Raw genomic sequence first — 22,773 nt, 5'->3', positions numbered from 1 at the left:
TCTGCATTCGCCGTGTGGTTTTTAAAAATACGGACGCCAAACTTGACGATTATTTCTTCACATGTCACATTTTTTCTAGTGTCTTCCTCTTCATTGACTATTTCCTTGTAGTCACAGGCTCTGTCCATGTTTCTGTTATTAAAGCATTAAAAAGAGGAAAAAGGGTTTCAGTTGATTGATGCTCACTCAGCCGATAAGAAAGTCATTCTTAGTTCTCGCTCCATGTGGGCAGGTCCCCCTGACATGTACGGGCCTGCCCCCCACCACTTCCCACTTTCCCTCGGGGTCCACTCAAAAGACTAGCTGGGGAGACCTTCACTGTCACAAGTACCAGAAGAGTGTGTTTTCTGTGGTTTGAGCAAAACAAGTAGGAAGCCTACATGGGGTGTGTGGTTCCACCTGTCAGCACTGACCCTGTGTCTTGTGAGTTTTGGCTTTTAAAGTACTCAGTTGTCGCCCCCTGACTTCTGTGCAAGCGGATGTGGAGGCTCAGGGCTGCAGTGGAACCAGTGTGGGCGTGGCTTCCAGGGGTTGCTCACTGTTAGCAGACGTTTCTTCAGCCAAGCTTAGTTGTCACTGCCCCTGCTGGACCCCTCGCGGTAACAACTCCCAAAGTCCTGGGTGCTGAGAGTGAAGATCAATCCGAGGATAGTTTGACTGGTTACTTTGAGCTCGGGTTCTGAGGCCTTGGAGGTACTCCCTTCCCGAGCCTGTGGCTTTGCTGGCCTCTTTGCTAGTTCAGCTCTACTCATTTCCTTCCCTCCGCCTTCATATAGATGCACATCTTCACTGCAGAAACCCAAATACAAACGAACACTTTCCAACAGTCCTTTAGTGACTCCGGGATGCTTTTTTAAGGTTCTCATTTATTACCTGCTCTCCAGCCCACCTTCTCAAATTCTTGGACTACAGCTGCTGCTTTCCTTCACTCGTTATTTATTCCTTCCTAATTTGAAATATGCCTTCTGCTTCAGTCTTCTCTAGCAGCTTCTGACTTCAACTTCCACATAAATACACTCATTTTTTTAATGCTGCTTTTCTCTGGAGGCATTTAAAGCAGAAGCATTTTGGGTTGGGGGGAGGTTTTTCATGTTATTCTCATTTCTCAAAGGTGCACCATGGGGAGTTTTCTGCATATGTGTTTGTAGGTAGAATAACAGTAGTTTTGCTAAAATTTAATTTTGTTGTCTTTCGTAGGTAATTCACATTTGTTCTGCACTGCAGTAGCTGGGGTGAAGCTGCTATAGCCAAGAGATGTTCATATCCAATGGCCTGCGTTAGCCGGAACCCTGTCTCTTGCTCAGTGGTCTGGCCAGTGTGAGCTGCTAAGGCGTGTGCACCCTGAGAGATTCAGGGTCCCAGGTTCAGCATCCCTTAGGCTGCTGTGGTGCATGAACGGTCTGTACCAGGTCACCGCTGCATCTGCGTTGCAAGCTGCTGGAAGAGGAAAGAACCAAAGTGCTGGCCAAGCAGAAGGTCTTAAGTGAAGGGTGACTGGGAAAATCCCTTCTGCCCCCGTCCTGTTAAGCTGAACTAAGCATATTCCTCAGAGCATACTAGGAATACTCAGAAATGTAGTCTCTACCTGGGCTGTGTGCCCAGGAAGAAAAGAAAAATGGACATTCAGAACCACTAGTAGCTTATGCCATGAGTACAGTGTTTATAGAACAGTTTGATATTATACCCTTTTTTCCCCCCTCTTAACCTAGATATATCCTACAAGGGAAGAGACAGGTTTAGAGATGTTAACTGGCTTTACCAAATTCACTCACCTAGTAGGAAGACACTGTGACCTAAACCCAAGTCTTCTAATTCAAAATTCCGGGTGCTGCTTTACCTATAAAATAGGCTGTCTGTTTAAGACAAACAGCAGCGAAGCAAATTCATCGTTATTTAAAGCAAGTTGGGGTACCTGTAACTTATTTAGGACGGTGACCATTCACTTTTGCTATAAAATTACATTTCACCTTATTAATCTTTTCATTACCTTTGTCTACATTCGCTGTTAAGCCCATATATTGAGCTCTTTATTTCGTTTATTGTATTTTCAGTTCTGTTTGACTTGTTTTTACAGATTCCAGTTCTTTGGTGTAATTCTTGTCATCAGTTTTGTATGTCTTAATCACGGTTACTTTAAAGTCTGTGTCAAACAACGCCAGTGTCAGATCACCTGTGGACTTGTTTCTATTGTCTGTTTCTTGGTGTGACCGGTAAACTTTGACTGAAGGCCAGACATTATGTTTAAAAAATTGTAGACGTCGTGCCTCTTCCTCTGGAGAGGATTCCAGAAGGTATTCCGGCAGGCAGCAGAGGGGAAGGTCACCTTACTTCAATTAGGACCAAACGCAATCAGGCTGGTATGCAGTCTTTTTAAGACTCCATCTCCTGGTCCCCCCCCCCCCTTCCTAAAAAGTAGTTTTCCAAGGATACCAACTGACTGCCACGGTGTTTTTCTCTTTTAAGGTTTGTTCTGTTTTTAGCCACTTTCTGCTTGGAAAATTAGTGTCTTGCCCTAAACATCTTCCTGAATAGATACCGTGAGTGAAAAGTCAGTGCTGCGTGTCAGGCTTCCTTCTCTGTCCTTTCTTTCTGGGATCCTGGGCTCCAGGTCCTGGCTGCCTTTCCAGCTCAAACAATATTCTGTTGTCTCTAGTTCTGTGAGGTTGCCAGGAGCTCTGCCGGCGCCCTTCTTGTGTCCTCTCTTTGGCTTCTAGCCTCTGTACAACAATGATAAACAAAAGCATGGAATTCTTGGCTGCAGCAAAAGCATGGAATTCTTAGCTGCCTTGGCAAGCTGTCTGATGCCTTCTAACAGGTGGTGTGTGTGTATATGTGTTTAAAATCTGCTTTTCTACCCAGAAGCGGGGGTCTGCTATAAGCTACTTATAGCTGGAGACAAGTCCCTATGTACTTTTTTTTTGTTAACAGTTCAGTATAACTGAAATAATCATTGTCATCATGTCGGTTTAGTTGATTGATTTGAAGATTCTGCCTCTTAAGAAATCCAGCACTGAGGTTTCTTGCTCTTTCAAATACCTCATGGGAAGAGACAGGTGATTTTTGTTCACCAAATGATTCTTTATTCTTGTTTTAAAAAGACCCCAAAAACAGAGAATGTCCTCTGCCCAGAATTAACTGCCTGTGAATAATTATTTTCATTGTTTTGGATTTTGCAGTTTCCAGAATGTTTTCACCTACTGTATTCATCTCACAAATGTATGTTGTATGCCTTTTATACCTCTGTTTTATAAATGAGGAAGCCAGGAAACACACTAAGTAAATTCCTAAAATCACAAGCTAATTCTTGCAGGAATGACTAAAAGCAGGCTCCCAGACTGCTAATCCTGTCCAATAAATTAACATGACCTCTGTTCATCATGGTATGTGTACATTGGTGGTAGACATCATGGTGTATGGAGTGTTTCTTAGAAGAGGTACCCACATTTCTTGGTTTATTTCACTTTGCAATATTGCTTGATTTCATTGCCTGCGATAACTTCTTATTCAGGCTATTTTCAGTGACCAGGGAGATTTATTCATCCTCTGAGATGCAGCCCTCCACGCACACAAGCAGGTACACAGGCAACGTGTACCCTCCACATTCCTGTCCAGCCCAAGGAGGAAGGAATGGTGGTATTTTAAAAATATATATTTTTATTGAAGTATAGCCAGTTTCCAATGTTGTGTCGGTCTCTGGTGTACAGCATAATGAAGCAAGCCAGACAGAGAAAGGAACAGTGGTATTTTAATTCCTGTGCCCAGAACTGCTGCATGCAAACACCCTGGTGTGGTCGTCTGACTCTAAAAACGATGTCCAGGACGCGCCCAGACAGGTGACATGAGAAGCACGTGGGCTCCGTTGCAAGGACGTCACAGCTGTGGACTCAAATAGCTCTTGGCCGCGTCCTGGGATGGCTTTGCCTAACAGGTCTTCACTCCCTTGCAGGCGTGGTTTATGCCCACCTATTGGCTCTCGCTCTGTTCACAGGACACTCACGTGGAATCTGCCTCCTCACTGTCTTCAGCCCCCTTACTTACGGCCGTGCCAGCCGCCCTGCTGCACAGCCAGAGGCCCTGAAGCTGCAGCTGTCGGGACCCTGACCCCCGGAGGACTGGCTGCCAGCGTGTACAGTAGCGCGCCGAGGGCTTTGGTGCCCGACTTGCAGGCAGCAGCAGAGGTGTCATCAGCAAAGCAAAAGTGGTGGGTGATACTTTTTAACCTCTGAGAAACCCAGCTAACTCGCACATATATGTACGTCCAGACTTAACATGTAATGAGCGCTGGCCCTCAGGCCGCACGTGCCATCATAAGACCGCTTTCTTTAATGAAAGAGAAACTAAACTGGGGACGGAGCGGGTGACCACCACTGTTTGGCCCTGCGACCTCAGGGACCTAATTTAACCTTTGACTTTCCTTGTTTGTAAACTGTAGGGGAAATAATTTGTCTTCTAATTTGCTGAGGCATATTGTAAAGAAAAATGTGGTGGCTGTGGAAAGTGTTTTGGGAGCCTTGGAAGAAAGGAGTGCTGTATAAATTCATGGTCGTGCAGTGATTATTAAACGATCCCAGACGGAGATGAAGAACATCAGGTCTTTGTTTTCCGAAGTTAGAGCTGCAGCTCGCTTAAGCTTATTTGCATGGTATACTCTGTTTGTGAGGCAGAACATACTTGAATGTCTTCCATTTTAAATATGTTTGCTGAGATGGTATGGAGTTTTAAAAATAGAAGTTATTCAAAAAACCATTTTGTGATTGTGCCGTGTGACCTTAGGTACCTGCTAAAGACGCCTGGGTTAGAGCGAGTGAACTTTGCATCTGTTGTTATGTAGGAAGCTTTGTTTTAGATGAATGCAGTGGTTTTTATTACACTGATTGAAACCAATTTCCCCCCAATGTGTTCATCAGTGCTAAGCATTAGGACTGCTCTGTGACTAGTCAGTGTGAAGACAATGCCTTCCTCTGTGACAGCTGAGGTAGTCTCTGCTGAAGGTTGTTCTTTCTCCAGGAGCTTTTAACATTTCTGAGTGAATTTTGGTTTGTACTAGATAGATTGTGTTTCGATGCTCTTTTTAAAATCATGACTTATTAATAAGATATTTTAATATAATTTTCTCTACTGTATTTGATGTTAAGCTTTATTATTAGGTAAATATGAAAGTGCTTAACACATTTTAAATTCATTATTGTCACTTGATATTTTAATGTATTTTTGCCTAGTTTTCAAGGAATGATCAAGAAAACATCAATATATAACCATCCATTAGTTCATCGCTTAATGGATGCAGAAGCTCAAAAAGGTAAATTATTTTGTTTATATAATTTGACCAAATCTAAGAAGACAAACAACCAGCAAGATAGAAACGCTCGCCTTTGCAGTATACACTAAGGTCTTCAAGAGAGCTGTCAGTTGCATATTGTATCTTGACCTGTTTGCTCACCTGTAAATATCTCTAATGTCTTTTGCTAGACCTATGGTCCTGATGATATATTAGAGATAATTTTGACAGATAGTAAGTTAAATATATAGACTTGCTAGGTATTTAGAGTTTCTTCAATCTGCAAAAGTGGAATACATTTTTTCCCCGAGCACTAGACACTGAATACATGATTGTGTTATTTCTTTTCAGAAAGGAAGATTGCAAGAGAGATAAAAATAGTTCTATGCAAAACTACATGTTTTTACAAATGCTTCCGTGAAAGATGATTTTAGACTTTCAAAACATTTCTGTGTTTATGGTCCCTCTGATGTATTTATTAGAGTCAGATACACAATGTAATTTGACTTCTTGTCGTAAGGGGAATTCAGGGCTGACTTCTCCTACCAGTGGAGTTGTTTGGAATTAACCCATTGTTTTTACATCATCCGAAATATCAAGTCTGACTTCACATAGATTACATAACACGACTGTCCCCACTGTCTTGAGACAAGAAATGCAGACATATGTTCTTGACATAGACTAGAAGAATTATTACCATGTTTTTTGTAGAACAATTGTAGTGCAAATTTAATTATCTTGGCTTCTTTCTCTCTCTCCTTCATCTACACACTGTGCATATTTTCTAAGGACTATAGTCTTGTTTTCTTTTTTTTTTTCCCTCTTTTTAGGCATACCAGGTGGCCTCTACCTAGGTGAGCATATTTTTAGGCCAAGGGAGCTGGGTGTATGCCCAGTGTTGGCAGCTACGTGGCTTAAACAGGAATGGTTTTACTGTAGCGATTTTTGCAAATCTAAACATTTAAAGTCGTAATCACTTAGAGCATCCAGCCATTTAGATGATTGGAATGCAGATGCAATTTCTCTGCAGTTTATGAATAAAATTCATCATTATCATTACAATTAATAACAATGCTTGGTTTCAACTCTGCGTATGATAATTTGGCAAATTACAAAGGATATGGAAGAAGTTCAAGGTAAGGTGGAGACAGAACTAGTATTAAAATATTTTACAACGTGAACAAACACAGCCCATTATCATCTGTATAGCCAACTGAAGCTTTAAAAATACCTTCACAGGCACGGTGCTAAGGGGATGAAGTGTGTGCTACTGGGACAGAATCAGATGGCATTTTGTTGGAAAGGCTTCCACTAATAGAACACTCAGTTCTCAAGTACTGAAGGATACTGGCTTCCTGTCCTAACTCTTTTCTACTGAAGCGTCTTGCGCTTTAAAAGGAATGAGCAAACCCAGAGCCCAGTTCTCCTGTTTCAACATTGGCCCGAAGATCCAAGAATTACAGGATGTCAATTAGTTACACACAGGTTAAAGTGAGGACTGTGGTGGATGCTGAAAATTCCTCTGGCTATGGTTCCTGATGCTGCATTGTTCTCTAAACTGTCTAAAACCTCATCTACATTAACTATCCCAACTGTCTTAGGTTGCCTACTCTTGCCAATAGCTGCTCTCCAGCTGTTAGTACCTGTAGCAACATGTTAAAAAACAGAAAGTGCTCCTCAAGTCTGCAGCCTTGGCAGGGACATCCTAACCCACGGCTCAGCGATTCGCGTGCACAGTGACTCCTAAATGTGTTCCCCCCAGCTACTTACTTGATGCCCTTCATACTGCCTCGTGTTGGTTTCGTTCCTTTAAGAAGCAGATGCCGGAATGGAATGAAACATGCAAGAGACTTCTGGGGGGAAATGCTTGTGGAGGGTAAAGAGGGAAGGACCAGAAGTAGGCATGGACAGCCTTCCGGTCACCACGCAGGTCTGACACCTGGGAAGGGGGAGAGAGAACAGGTCGGGTAGGAAGGGCCTCCGGCCGCAACACAGCTCTGAGAAAGTGTCACCCAGCGAAACCTGCCCCCGGGACGAGCGTCCTCTGGAACGGGAATGGGCTGGCTTAGGAGGCAGCCCCAGGAGCAGCGTGGCCTCTGAGGTGCCAAAGGGGACCTGCGGCAGCTTCTCTTCATCCGAGCAGCCTCCCTCCACAGCCAGCGTGTCACACCACTGATTAATATGCAGTAAAAAATCATTTTCCTTTGCAGATTGGCCCCACCACCGGTATTTTCTATCTCAGTTTATGGCAACATCCTTTCTCCGGCTGCCCAGAAACCCGGAGCCACGCTAGTCTTTCCCCTTTCCTTACACCCTTCCTCATCGCATCCCACTGATTTTACCTCCTAATTTGTTTCTCTGCTCCCCACCCCCTGTTTGCAGCATCAAGTCTAATACTTCTTCTGAGGGTTGCTAACTGCCTTCTGACTGGCTGCCCCACCCTGGGCTGGCTCTCTTTCTTTATCTCCTCTGGTTCTTTTCCCAGAGCTGTATGATGTTTTCAGGAATTCAAATCTTATCACATTCTCCTTCAGCTTAAAATTCTTCAATGCCTCATTGTTTCCAATAGGATAAAATTAAGACTTCAAGTACAACATAAAGTGTTTTATCTCATGCTAGGACCCCCGCTTATCCTCTGTTTGAGTTCTCAGGGTTTCCCAAACTGGAAAATTGGTCAGGTCTCTTGCCAGTGGACTTTAGCCCACGTCGGCACCTATGTATGGACTGTCCTGCCTTCTCTTCTTAGACTCACAGACCAAGAGTCACCGAGGCCCAGGTCATTCTTTCCTGAGTCCCTGGTGGCGTGGAGCTTTCTGTCTGTTTCTGAGCTGACTAGTTAAGCCTCCACCAGAGCACTTACATGTGGCTCTGTCTTTGTGTTCATAGTGTCCAGGGACTCTACACCTGAGGGAGTGAGTGAATTAGCTACATCTGAGGCCTAATGGCTCGACTGAAACCTTGCTCACTGGGGTGATCATGGGTTTCCAGTCACTAGTCAGTTGCCTCTTTCCAGGACCAAGTAAAATGCATGACTTGGGAATAGCACATGAAAATCTTTCACAAGGATCTTCACAAATATTTACAGAATTGGATTCATGGGGATTACGGCTTTTATAAGCAACATTGCCTTATCGTAGAAAGAAGAAAGTTTATTTGAGTCCTTCTGTTGCTGTTTAAGAAACATCAGACTGCAGTCTGAGTTAATATACGTTAACGTACTGGTTGGAGTATTATAACACATATAATCGCTAATGTGAGAAGCATTCGTCAACACATCTTACACATTTAAAAAGTAGCCTGAGTAAGTATCTGCTACATAAGACTGATACGTTCCACACGTTGAATGAAAAGAACTCTAAAATATAACAATCTGCCTCGGAGGTCTTCAAAACTCAGGGCTGAATGTCAAGGCTGCACGCCACTTGTCGCCCTTGAAGGGCGCTCTACCCCTGCTTCAAGGGCCCCCAGACTCACCCGTGGCTCTGAGACCCAGGGGGCCGCCTCACAGGAGACTCCTGAGTGTCTTTTGTGTAGATCATCGCTGGAGACTTCTAATCGCTTCCAACCCAGCCTCAGTGGCTGCTGCTGGAAGGCAATCCTCAAACAGCAAGTTTGACTGTGTCAGTTCCATCCTCATGGTTTTTACTGGCTCCCGCTCACCTTGTAGAACAAAGGTCGACATGGCCCACGGGTCTGATCCCAACCTGCACCTTCAGGCATGTTGTCCCCCCTCCAAGGTCCTCCCTGGCCCGCCACCGGCCAGTGGATGTCACCTCTCCCCTGACCTGGCTTCCTCCCTTCCCTGCCTGGTTCCCTGCCTGACACCTTCCTCCACGTCAGCTCACACGTCTCCTCCTCCAGATGCTTCTCCTGACTCAGCCAGGCTGTGTGCTTCCCATAGCAGCTTAGAAAATACTCTTTTACTGTGCTCAGCACACTTCATTGGCATTTGTTAAATTGTCTGTCCCCACTATGATCCCAGCAGCAGACTTTGAGGACAACTAGATTGTGTTCTGTTTTTTTCTTTTTTTTTTTTTTCCCTTTTACATCCTGAGCCGTCTCCATAAAAAATGACTTTTCTTTCTTCCGGAAATGGAGTTATCATTTGGGCAACTTGATCAATGTTACAGCCTCAATGTATTGGTGAAACTAAGCCGACATCCAGACTGAAAAACATCTGTGAAAATTTGCCAGGAATTAGTCTCAATGTAAGGGCCTGAGACCTTGGCATCGCTGAGGCATTCAGAACCCTGGCTTTCAGGCTCGCCCGTGACCGTTCACTAATCTGGAAATATCTTTAACGTCTTTTAAAAAGATTCTCTAGGTATTTCTAAGAAGCACATGACATTCATCTTTGAATAGACGATTCAGTTGAATGACAGTCTCTTTCATTTCGCTGAAGGGTTTTTACTTTAAATTTCGCTGACAGGTTTTCATGACAGCCCTCAGATGGAAGCTTAAATTCACTTGTCAGAGTTATTAAAGAATTTTTTTTCTCTTCGTGTATTTCTGTGATCTGACCCTTCCATTTATTATTGCTGTTACTGACCTCAAAAGTATAAAAGAGAAGAATGCAGAGAACCTTTATTTTTGAAGGCTTGTTGCAAACCAGCCTTGAAAGTCAATTTGCTGTCGAATTTTCCTCTTAGGAAAATCATCATCATAATGTGGCAGAATCTTGCTAATTTTTACTTCATACTTGAAACGCATTTAATTCTCAGGAGAACAAGAGCACCTGGTAGATTTTATTCTCTCTCTCAGCAAAGATTTAATAGCAGGAAAATGATGTTAAGGCTTTTTTTTGAATCATAAAGTATTAAAATAGATAAGCCTAAGATAGCAACATAATTGTAATGCTTTCTTGATTGTTTTATTTACAAGCTGTTTTAATATTTATATTTCAATGTTAAATTCATTAATCAAATAATATCCTAAGATTATAGGAGATAGCTTTTATCTAAAGGTATAGATAACACAAGTTTTCTGCTTTTCATGTAGGGAAGCCAAGATTCACCATTTTGTGTAACATTTCCCAGTTTTAGCTATTTGTCCTCGGGCCTAAGTGGCTAGAGAGAACATGTGTGGAAAACTTATTCTTCAGAAGTGTAAATTAGAATTCCATTGTATGATCATGCTATTAATTTTTGGAGAAAATTGCTCTCCAAACCTTACCCCCAAACCAAAGAATATCCACTCATTCGTTAACCTTCTCAAGATTCAATTCCAGTCAACAACTAACGAGGCATGCACTCTGAGGGACCCGTTCTTTGTCTGTCATGTTTGGAGCTCAGATTTCCCCCTTCTGTGACAACAGGTGACTTTAGGGACACCCCTGTGATGGTGCAGCTCTTCCCATCAGATTCCTGTTCAGCGGTTCTTGTCATCCTCCTCGAAATGAGCGGTGATGTTGCTAAAACACTAAACACGTCTTTTGATTGAGATCAATAACTACCATTAAAATCAATAACTACCCATTAAAACTGTTACCTCAAAATCTTTAAATAGAAGTTAATGCTGAAAAACAGCGAATTTGTGAGACAGAAATAATTGTGTGTGTATATTTGCTTTTAAAGCCCTACACATTACGTCTAGACAAATTATTCTAAGGGGCCAACTTCAGTATATTTTGGTTTCCTGCTATCGATTATGCTATTTTTTATGAGTGTCACTTCTTATGGAATGACTGGTATTCATGTTGCCTTTAAATGCTAAAGAGAATATTAAGTATGAAAATAGTGTTATATTAATATATAACATTGTCAATTAAATTTTCTTCAATCTGATAATTTTTTCTGTAGGGTAGGTGGTCATCCTTGGTGTATAATTCTGAATGGCCACGTGTGCTGGATAGAGTTGTGTCCTTAGAGTGTGTATGCAATTCACAGTGATTATTATTCTTTCATGAAATCCCCTTGAAGAGCCTTTATTTTGGGAAACATGAGTTATTTTTGATTATATAATATATTCACATGCGTACTTTTAATCTCACTTCTTTATAGAGGTAAAGATACGGTCATTCTGTAAAAAAAAATGACTAGCTTTATTTATTTAGAAAAACAGTGAAAAAACAGGAGTCATTTGTCATTACACGTAGTTGTTAGGACAGCAGCACTAATCTGGTCAACTAACTTCTCAAGGAAAGTGCAAAGTCAGAGATGTCAGTTTGGCAGCAGGAAATATTCACTGGCAAAGTTTTTATATCAAAGAGTGGGACTTTAGGAGATGCTCCTGGGATTTAGTGTACTCTAACATCTATTAATCCCTGATACCTTGGGTGCCTTGTCAAAGAAGTGCTGCATTTACAAGGAGTTTGCAAGGAGACCCAAGAGGGCACATTCAGCTAAAGGTCAAGGAAGCAATTAATGTTCTCTGCTTTTCCCTAAAGAACTCCCACAGCAAACGCTGCCCCTCCACCGCCCCGCTCGCTCCCATCTAAGCACAGCAAGTGAACATAGTGAAATGAAAGTTAAAGTTCAGATACAACATATTACCAATATTATTTGGTTCTTAGAGCTTTTCCTGAATGTGAATGCAGGCCGTTGTTTAAGGAGAAATGTAGTGAAATATATTAGAAGAGGTGACGCTCGCTGAAGAATATCGGTGTTTCATCGCTTAGCTTTCTCTGCATCTCTGCCAAAGGTCAGTGTTTGCAGTGGTGGGGGAAGGGGTGGTAAAGAGTGCGGTCAGATGAGAGCTCTTTAGAGAATGCTTGGTTCTGTCTGGATCCTAAGCAGGATTCTGTAATGGGATCACAGAACTTAGGCCAGGAGATCATCTTGGCTGGCAGTCCCTGCTCGTTGGTGGCCGTAAGGGAACTTTCCAACAAGGGCAAACTTAATCTACCTCCATCTTGCCATTGGACTCCCCAGATACTAGGGGATGAGGTTATTGGAGCTTATAGGACAGTTTGGCAACTACATCTTCCCTCAGGACTCAAGCACTCAAGACCATTTCACTCCCATTCTTGCCTCAGTGCCGTGGAGAAATTAGAAAGTTGCCTGGGGCCATTGCTTACTCTTGAGCTGAGAATTTTTAAGACTGGCACTCGACTTGTAATTTTTTTCTTTGCCTATTTCCCTGTCCCTAAAATTTTGGGACATGTTTTAATAATAAAAGGTTGCTCATCTTTGAGCTGACCTTTAGGAATAATAAATTAAAAAATTGCTGGTGTCAGATTTTAGTTTAGCATTAGGAAGAATTTTTAATAATCACATTTTCCTTGTGTATTTTTTTAATTGAAGTATAGTCAGTTTACAGTGTTGCGTCAATTTCTGGTATACATCATCACGCTTCAGTCATACATGAACATACATATATTCATTTTCATATTCTTTTTCACCATAAGTTACTATAAGATATTGAATATAGTTCCCTGTGCTATACAGTATGAACTTGTTTTTGATCTATTTTATATATAGTAGTATCTGCAAATATCAAACCCCCAATTTATCCCTTCCTACCTGGTTTTTCCCTTTGGTAACCACAAGTTTGTTTTCTATGTCTGTGAGTCTGTTTCTGTTTTGTAAATAAGTTCATTTGTCTTTTTCTTTTTTTTAGATCCCATATATAAGTGATATCATATGGTATTTTTCTTTCTCCTTCTGGCTTATTTCACTTAGAATGACAATCTCCATGTCCACCCATGTTGCTGCAGATGACATTATTTTATTATTTTTAATGGCTGAGTAGTATTCCATTATATAAATATACCACAGTTTCTTTATTCAGCCATCTGTCGATGGCCATTTAGGTTGTTTCCATGTCTTGGTTATCGTAAATAGTGCTGCTATGAATATTGGGGTGCCTGTATCTTTTTGAATTAAGGTTTCCTCTGGTCAATAATCATATTTTATAATTGCAGAACAGGCACCTTGTGAAGGAGCACATTCAGTCTCATTGGACTTATTCAAAGAGGTTGAGAAAGCTGGGCTTGTTATTTTATACCCAACATGAACATGAACATGAGGTTCCCAAATCAGGTGTAAGCTTATACTAGAAGCCATCTAAGGCACTTTCCATCTGATGTTCTAGGATTCTAGGACTTTTTATTTGGAGTATTATATCTGTTTTAAAAGTGTGAATAACGGCAAGGTTGGAAAATGTTAGGGTTTTTCCCCTTTTAAGATTTGGGAAATAAATTTCCCAAGAGGAACTTGTCTTCCATGAAAACCAAAATGAGACATTTTTGTCCTTCCCCTAAATTTCTTGGAAATACCATTATTTGTTTTTGGTTTATTTACTTTCTCATTTTTGGCTCAGGACTGAAGTGTGAGTTAATCATGTCCATGAGGTCGTGGTGCACACCCATCATCTCAGCAAGGCCCTGCGGTTGGATGTACATCTGTCTGTATTTTGTCTTATTCATTCATTTGTTCATTCATTCATTCCTCTTTTACCCATTTCCTACTCCCTTTTCCCACTTCACCCAGCAACCATTCTAGTGTGTTTGATGTGTATCTTTTTTTTTTTTTAACATTTTTTATTGATTTATAATCATTTTACAATGTTGTGTCAAATTCCAGTGTTCAGCACAATTTTTCAGTTATTCATGGACATATACACACTCATTGTCACATTTTTTTCTCTGTGAGTTATCATAACATTTTGTGTATATTTCCCTGTGCTATACAGTGTAGTCTATTCTACAATTTTGAAATCCCAGTCTATCCCTTCCCACCCTCCACCCCCCTGGTAACCACAAGTCTGTATTCTCTGTCTGTGAGTCTATTTCTGTCCTTTATTTATGCTTTGTTTTTGTTTGTTTGTTTTTGTTTTTGTTTTTTAGATTCCACATATGAGCGATCTCATATGGTATTTTTCTTTCTCTTTCTGGCTTACTTCACTTAGAATGACATTCTCCAGGAGCATCCATGTTGCTGCAAATGGCATTATGTTGTCGGTTTTTATGGCTGAGTAGTATTCCATTGTATAAATATACCACATCTTCTCTATCCAGTCACCTGTTGATGGACATTTAGGCTGTTTCCATGTTTTGGCTATTGTAAATAGTGCTGCTATGAACATTGGGGTGCAGGTGTCATCCTGAAGTAGATTTCCTTCTGGATACAAGCCCAGGAGTGGGATTCCTGGGTCATATGGTAAGTCTATTCCTAGTCTTTTGAGGAATCTCCACACTGTTTTCCATAGTGGCTGCACCAAACTGCATTCCCACCAGCAGTGTAGGAGGGTTCCCCTTTCTCCACAGCCTCTCCAGCATTTGTCATTTGTGGATTTTTGAGTGACGGCCATTCTGACTGGTGTGAGGTGATACCTCGTTGTAGTTTTGATTTGCATTTCTCTGATAATTAGTGATATTGAGCATTTTTTCATGTGCTTTTTGATCATTTGTATGTCTTCCTTGGAGAATTGCTTGTTTAGGTCTTCTGCCCATTTTTGGATTGGGTTGTTTATTTTTTTCTTATTGAGTCGTATGAGCTGCTTATATATTCTATATATAAGTATCTTTGATAAGTATCTTCACACATATCCACTTAAGGACTTGTGTAAAAATTTGGGGGAGGAGGATTGATGGGTTATAGGATATTTGTATATTTAATTTAACAAAATATCATAAGATGGCTCTCCAGAATGACTGCCACCTTCTATATTCTCATCAGTGGTATCTGAGGTTCTGCCATCCCCACGAGCTCAGCACTCTCCATCCAGCTTTCTAATTTTTGTCAGTTTAATGAATGTAAGGGATGCCTTGTTGTTTTAATTTGTTTATATCTGAGTTGGAACATTTCCATGTTGCTTTGTGGCTTGTTTGATTTCTTCTTCTGTAACCTGCCAGTTTACATCCTTTGCTTATTTTTTGATGCGGTCGCCATCTTTTTCCTTGTTAATTTGGAGATTACTCAGATACCTTGCATATTCAAGATATTAGTCCCTTTTCAGTCTTAGACAATTTAGAATATCTTCTCTCATCTTTCATTTTTAAATTTCATCCATGATGTTCTTCACTGAATAGAAATCTTTACTTTCAATACAAGGATATTCATCACTTTGGGGTATTTCAGGTTTTAAGAAGGTTTTCTTCTCAATTTCACAAAGATATCACCCTGTACTATTTACTATTAAATTAATTTTTTCCTTTTATATTTTGGTCTTTGATCCTTCTGGAATCCAGCTTTATGAAAGATATTACACAGAGATCCAGTTTTATTTTTCTCCAGATAATGTGCCAGCTGCCCCGTCCCCTCTCCGTACGTAGGTCTGCCTCTGTGACCCCTACTTTGCCCACTGGTCCATTTTTCTCTTACACCAGTACCACACTGTTTTTGTTACTATGGCTTTGACATCTAAATACCTAATAAAGCAAATATCTCCCTACCCCTTGTTCTTTTTTTGCGAAGTTGACTCTTCATGAATGTTTACTTTTCCGTTTAAGTTTTGGAGTGAGCATAACAAGTTTCTCAGAAAAGCTAACTGGAAGTATGCTTGATATTATACTGAGTACATAGGACATTTTTATAGTATTAAGCCACCCCATTAAGTGCATAGAGTCTCCCTCCATTTTTGCATATCACCTTCTATATCTTGCATTGAAAAATATTTCAAATCAGCAAGTGCGAAGTTGGGACTGCTGAACGTAATTTCAGCCATGAGGTGTGTACAAGATTTTGAAAGACACGTTTAGAGTGGCAGACATTTAACATGATATGATCTGGATGTCAGCAGTGATCCTGTTCTACTTAGAGATAAAGGGCTGCAGCCCTAGACGCTCTTATTGGCTAAGTTCTCACTGAGGCAGGACTTTGCCCAGCTCAGCCAACCTCATGAATGTGGTGGGGAGAGGCATCGGGACACGAGGGCTGACCTTGTAAGGCACAGCTCCCCTCCCACTAGGAAACACCACGGCCCAGTCCACACAGTAGGCTGCTAATCAGATGACGGCTTCTCCTCTCTTGCAAGGAAAAGCTAGTAAGGGGGCTAGAAAAGGAGAAGGACGTGGGCAAGGGTGCCAGAGTGTCCTAATACACAATTCCATCTATTTCCTGGGTCGTTCCCCAGCTGGGGCTGTTCAGAGATGCCTCTTCATCTTTAAGCTCCAGCCCCTGTTTTGGAGAAATCATTTTTCTTTCTTAGTTCACAGTGATGTCTATAATCTACAATTTATTCTCCCTCGTCACATCCATGTATAGATGCATGCAGCCCACATCACATAGCTCTTTTTTTTTTCTTGTCATTTCAGGGAAGGCTTATTTTTTATTTTTTATTTTTAGTATGTTTTTATTGAAGTATAGTCAGTTTGCAATGTGTCAATTTCTGGTATACAGTACAATACTTCAGTCATATAGGAACATATATATATTCATTTTTATATTCCTTTTCACCATAAGTTACTATAAGATATTGAATATAGTTCCCTGTGCTATACTACCATTTTCTTTCTTTCTTTTTTTTTTTTTTTTTTTTTTTAGTGAGAGAACGCTGAAGATCTACTCCCTTAGCAAATTTCGAGGGTACCACACATTATTGTTAACCACAGTCAGCATGCCGCACATTAGACCCCCGGAACTTACTCATCTTGTGTAACTGAAACTTTGTGCCCTTTGACCGGCATCTCCCCATTCCCCCTGCCCCTGCCCTGGTGCCATCATTGTACTCACTGCTTCTACGAGTGACTATAGGGTTTTCAGTCAAATGCCACACAATCCAATACTTTTGATTATCCGGTGTCTTGTTTTACCATTTAGTTTCATGACCACAATACAGTAACAGTTACAATGACAATGATAATAATTTATTGAGCTCTGTGTAACACAGCGCTAAGCACTTTACGCACATCCTCTCACGTAGATCTCCCAACACTCCCTGATGCGGGTTCTTCTGTCTTTCACATTTAACAAACAGGGAAACGGAGGCTTCGAGAGAGATGCGTTCTTGCTCTGTAACTAGTTTGTAAATTCGTAGAGACAACTGGTTTTTAAAAATGACATCATTGCTTTTTTATAGTGCAGAGAAGGGGCTTTGGAACAACTAAAAAGGGGCTCACATTTTGGTTCCTCCATTTACAAGTTACATGAGCTTGGTCAAGTTAGTAAAGCTCTCTGAGTCTTGGTTTTGTTATCTGTAAAAGTGAAAATAGTAATGCCTACCTCACAAAACTGCTGCAAAGATAACATGAAATATTATATACAGTGTCTTTAACTCGGTCTGGCATGTGAAGTGTGTGCTCATAATTGGTAGTTAATGTTGCTTATGAAACTTATTTGATATTGGGGATGTTAAGATGCCATAAGTTGCCCCCAAGTAATAATATAAAAATAAGTAATAATAAAATAGCACAAGGGCGTATTATTGGGTGGTATGATTTGTCTTTTGTCTGGATAAAGGCAGGCCATAAAGGACATGCTACTTACTATTCCATTATTGAAATAACTGGAATTGTACTGTGTAGCCGGAAGAACGGTCGAAATCTTATATTCCATCACCAGTCTTTCTCTTGTTGCAGGTAAATAGATTGATAGCCTTTAAGATACATTGCTTTTAAAAAAGTGTGTCAATTATTACTTGTTTCACATGGCATTGCAGAAATGACTAGTGGTGAATTCAACTTCAGGGATCATCAGAAAGATGTAGCTGCTCTGATGTAGGCAATGTTAGCTTCTGTTAAGAATTATTTTCAAATAGTTTATGTTACGATTACATTGCACCTGAAGCCAATGACTATTCAAAACTAATTTAGAAAAAATAGAAATGCAGCCTTTCCACCAAGTTCTTCCCTCTGTCATGGTTTTACTAACACAACCACAAACACTGCCTTTTCCTGTTCCTTTCAGAGAACAGAGGAGGTGATGACAAGAAAGTGGTCGCAGAGATCATGGCAAGATGTTTTGTTCCAGCTTCTATAACAGCCCCCTCCTGGGAGGGATTCCACTTTGCTGGTCAGGAGATCCGGATCAGGGAGGCCATGGATTGTTACGGTGCTGTTGTTTGGCCATCGGTATAATGTCATGCAAATTCTGCTACATCTCAAATATTTTTCAGCCAGTTTTGTTCATTATTATATGCTATTTGGAAGGAGAAAACAGGTTCCACAGTTCCGTTTTATGTGTTCTTCAAACAACGCTGAAATTCAGAAATCACGAAAGTAGGAAAATGCTTCCACAATTAATTCCATTTCTGACTTGGAAGGTTAATAAAGAACGTTGTCTACGCCTTAAGTTTTTTTGTGATTATGAGTCACAAAAGTTTAGAATAGTAAACATTTTTATTTTCCATATAACTACCTCCATTTGAATCAAACGATTATATTGAAATCTGTATTAGTCTCAACACACAGGATTCTCTGACACCTCTCCTTCGTCAAGTGTCCCGGGAAGGGAGCAGACACCCGTTTCCTACCGCTGTCTGCCCCAATTCCACACACACACGTCTTTAAAATGACTGTCATCATTAGAAGTACCTTTCTTTAAAGGCAATCAAACCTAAGTAACTGAACTCTGTATTTGTAGTTTTCTTTTCTCCCCAGCAATCCCCAAGGACTCCCTCTATCCTAAATGTTGAGCCTATCACAGGATGTACTTCTGCTGATAATTTTCTGAAGTGATGTGTTTGGATGCACATATGTACTCACGTGTGGCAACATACATATGTTGTATACGCACTCGTGGGATGTTTATCTAATAGAGTTTAATTTTACTTTCTGTATTCAGTTACCAAGCACTACTTTTTTCTTCTTTTGAATTTTCACAGGCCCTTGTTCTATGCTATTTTCTGGAAACAAATGTAAAGCAATATAATATGGTCGACAAAAATGTGATTGAAATTGGAGCCGGAACAGGACTGGTCTCCATCGTGGCGAGCCTACTCGGTAAGTAGGCATTTCTGATTGGGTGGGGTCAGAGAATTTGGTGATCCAATACCTTTGGTTGCTTTTACTACCCAGTGTACTGTGCCCTGGGCCTATTTGTGACCCCTCAGTGGTTTGAATGGGCTTCATCAAGAAACTCTACCAACTGTAAAGTCACCTAACTGGTTTCTTTCAGAGTTTTCTGGGAAGCTGTGCTAATGCTTCTCACAGGGTGTAGGTCCCAAGTGCAGTCTAGCTGGGAGGTGCACCCAGCATCCTGGCCGCTGCAGGGCATGCGGAGTGCTAGGCACTGGCAGAACCGACCCCTGGGACTCTGATCCTCCCTGTTTAAACTCCAGCCCCACTTCAGCGTTCCCGTGTAGCTGTATATTCCGTTTGGGTTGTGATGTCCTACGCTTTTATGAAAAAGCACCGGTTAGAATAGAGGAAGAGTGTTAGAAAATACGTCCGCTTCTAAGTTTAGGCATTTGCCCTTGAATTTATTTTTATCAGTTCATTTCCGTTCTTCTTTTGTGATCCCTTGTTCTCCCACCAGCATCTTCTCTTCCAGCTAAATGTGTGATGGTCTCTGTGTATGCCTGAGCCTGCTTCAGTTCAGCCTCTCTCTGTTGTTGTCTATTTCACGGCCTCGATTTGGCTGCCTTCTCTGATCTGCGCTACCCAGATCCATCTTCAGAAATGTACACCTGCCGCTCTAAAAACTTGAGAGGAATTCAACATTTAGCAATTTACAACTTTTAAACACTGGAGAAATACAGGCCTCTAGAAGTCCTCCCCAAATATATGTGTTTTTAAATTAGTCTATCCTGATACTGCTTTCAAAGGTCACTATTCCATTTAGTATGGACAGAGTCAGAGGCACTATTGGATTTATACCTGAAGCCTTCCTGATCTAGGAGCAGAATTTATGTTTTGGGAAGTTGTTCATTTCATTAAAACGAATCGATCCTTTTGGTCCGCTTGTATGACTCAACACAAATATCAAAAGATGGAAGCTTTCTAAGTCAATATTCCAAAAGTGGTGGCGTTTACCTCTCTGGACACAAAGATCTTAATAGTCAGATAGTTTATATTCACTGTGGGCAGGTCATTCCTTATCTTGGAATTTCAAAAAGATTTGTGGAAAATTATAGATCCACCCACCCTAGGATGTGGAGATCCATACTCTGTGGTTCTGCCAAGGATACGCATATTTCTCCACCACTTTAGTATTTTCCAGAAAATGCCGTCATGGCCAGAGCAACTTGCCACGATGGGCAAGGAATGTGCACTAAACTGGTCTGGGCGGAGCTGGGCTTCTCCGCCGTTCCTCGCCCGAGTCTGCTCTTGCCTGACACTGCAGAATCAGCCAGCCCTAGATTCATTTCCACATTGTTTTCAGGCTCCGCTGCTGCTCAAAGTTCAGTTAAAGGACCGAGTTTTATTGGTTATTGGTTTCCGATTTATTTCCGAAAAATGCCCACCGCCTGTATTCATCTTTAACTCGGGAATCCTTTATGTCGTCTTCCTCTGAGCCTTCTGTCCTGCACCTGTGGCCTTCGGCTGTGCGAGCACCCTGCGCATGTCGCGGCTCGCTTTTAAACATCTCTCGGTGAGAAGAGTCACACTTACGCTGGGTTCCAGCTGAGAACACAGGCAGGAACGTGGATGTCGTGGTGCTTTCAGGGTAGTGACACTGAAATGTCTCCTTCCCTTCCTCCCCTTCTCATGCTTGAACACTGCCTGTGCAACCGTAGGATGCCCCGTGGTATAGACACTCAGCCAGTCTCACGTGCCCGCGCCTCAGACTAGGAAAGAGCCTGTTTACCTTTCAACAGTGACATCTGATCTTTCCCATGAGGGTTCCAAATATTTTTAATTTCCCTTTCTCTTGATTTTTTAAGTAGATAAATAGAAAATAACAACAGCGACAACAACAAAACAAAACAGACAAAAAACCAGGAGAACAGAAAAATGCAACTGAGGGCAAAAGTACCATGGGGCTCTAATTTTTTTTAAGGGGAGGCATAAAGCTGCCTTAGCATCTACTTTGAAGGGCTTTCCCTCCTATGTGTACTGACCAGTCTTTTCCTGGGGGCTGGCGATCATGCAGAATTGCAGAATGCGTGGTGCCTTGAAACCTCCTTGCCTCACCTTATCCCACGAGAGTTCCTACTGTCCTTTGTTCCCCAGGGGCACATGTGACTGCCACAGATTTACCCGAGTTACTTGGAAACCTGCAATATAATATTTCCCGGAACACCAAAATGAAATGTAAGCACTTGCCTCAGGTTAAGGAGCTCTCCTGGGGCATCGCCTTAGACAAGAACTTCCCCAGGTCTTCCAGCAACTTTGACTACATCCTGGCGGCCGACGTGGTCTACGCGCACCCTTTCCTGGAAGAACTCCTCATTACCTTTGACCATCTGTGCAAAGAAACCACCGTCATCCTCTGGGTCATGAAATTCAGGTTGGAGAAGGAAAATAAATTTGTAGATAGATTTAAGGAGTTGTTTGACCTGGAGGAGATTTCCAGTTTCCCCAGCCTGAATATTAAGTTGTATAAAGCTGTGAGGAAAAATCGGAGGAATGCATGATATTCTCAAAGGAGGACTGGCAAAGCGAAGGCAATTTCTAGCAGATTATTACTTGAACAAAGACCCTGGGTAATCTGATGTAGCACTGACTTTCCCAAGGGAACACACACACACACACACACACACACACAATCACCCCAGACAGGGATCTTCCCAGGTACAGCACGTGGATCTGGAGGACGGCAAAGCCATTCTGTGTGCTGATTGGTTAGGACAATGTCTGCTTTCCTTCTCTCTCTAGAGCACCATTTGTAATTATCATCATTTTAATAATTGGTACACTTGATTGATATTGTTAATGCATAACTGTAGAGTGATGTTTTTTAATCATGACGTCTCTAAAATATTTTAAACATAAGCTTATGCAATTCTCTCTTCAGAAATAAAGAAATGGGTTCTGCAAATAAACCTGAAAAGACAGACATGGAACGTGACGGTCAGGGTGAGATTATTGTGGTTTCATTCGTGCCAGCTTTTCGGTGGTCTGTCCTCTGTGCTTGGCAGCGAAGCCCTCCAGCACAACCTTTGAAATCAATCACGCTTGTAGATGTGAGGTTGTGGGCAAGGATGCTTTTCCCCAGTAGATGAAAAGTGAACGGAAGGAAACATCAAAACAGTAAGGATTTTGGAGGAGTTATTGTTTTTATTTTTAAACCAAGTACAGTTATTCTGCGTCACAAGAAACAAAAATAGATATAAAACCATTGGGTTGAAAATACACACGAAAAGATTTCAGCCCCTAATCTCAAAAAACTAGACATATGGCCGGTTTTAAAGTTCAAAGCTCTGCTGATGAACGCATAGACCTAGATATCTGAAATCCTGTGTGATTTTGTTTTTTACAAGGACCTTAGAGATTAGAATAGAGTCTGAAGTAATTAAAGTCAATGCGGGGAGAGCAAACTATTAGGACTTTTGTTCCACATAAGGAGACTGTGTTGGTCAGTAAGTCTTCAGGGTTCTCAGTGACGGAAGGCCGGCTCTGTGCCCTTGGAGTGGCACTTCCCCTCCTAAGCCCAGTCCTTCCTGCTTTGCTGGAAGTTCCCAGCCCACTCAGAGCTGAGCAGAGCTGAAAAGATTATTTCCTTGTACTCTGACCT

At 41.5% G+C, this 22,773-nt stretch overlaps 1 protein-coding gene across 1 annotated transcript; it reads left to right on the top strand.

Annotated features, from left to right (window-relative positions):
• Positions 1-3,786: 3,786 nt before the first annotated feature.
• Positions 3,787-22,107, top strand: LOC105094092 (putative methyltransferase-like protein 21E). The gene is made up of 5 exons (XM_010986039.3): positions 3,787-4,201; positions 5,220-5,299; positions 18,064-18,227; positions 18,980-19,097; positions 21,270-22,107. Exons 1-5 carry the CDS (start codon positions 3,912-3,914, stop codon positions 21,671-21,673), a joined length of 1,056 nt encoding a protein of 351 aa, XP_010984341.3. The 5' UTR covers positions 3,787-3,911; the 3' UTR covers positions 21,674-22,107.
• Positions 22,108-22,773: the final 666 nt, after the last annotated feature.

Source organism: Camelus dromedarius, chromosome 13 (genome assembly GCF_036321535.1).
Source record: "Camelus dromedarius isolate mCamDro1 chromosome 13, mCamDro1.pat, whole genome shotgun sequence".
Classification (NCBI taxonomy): Eukaryota; Metazoa; Chordata; class Mammalia; order Artiodactyla; family Camelidae; genus Camelus; species Camelus dromedarius.
Note: the sequence above shows the minus strand (reverse complement) of the source record. Positions and strands in the feature narration are given on the sequence as shown.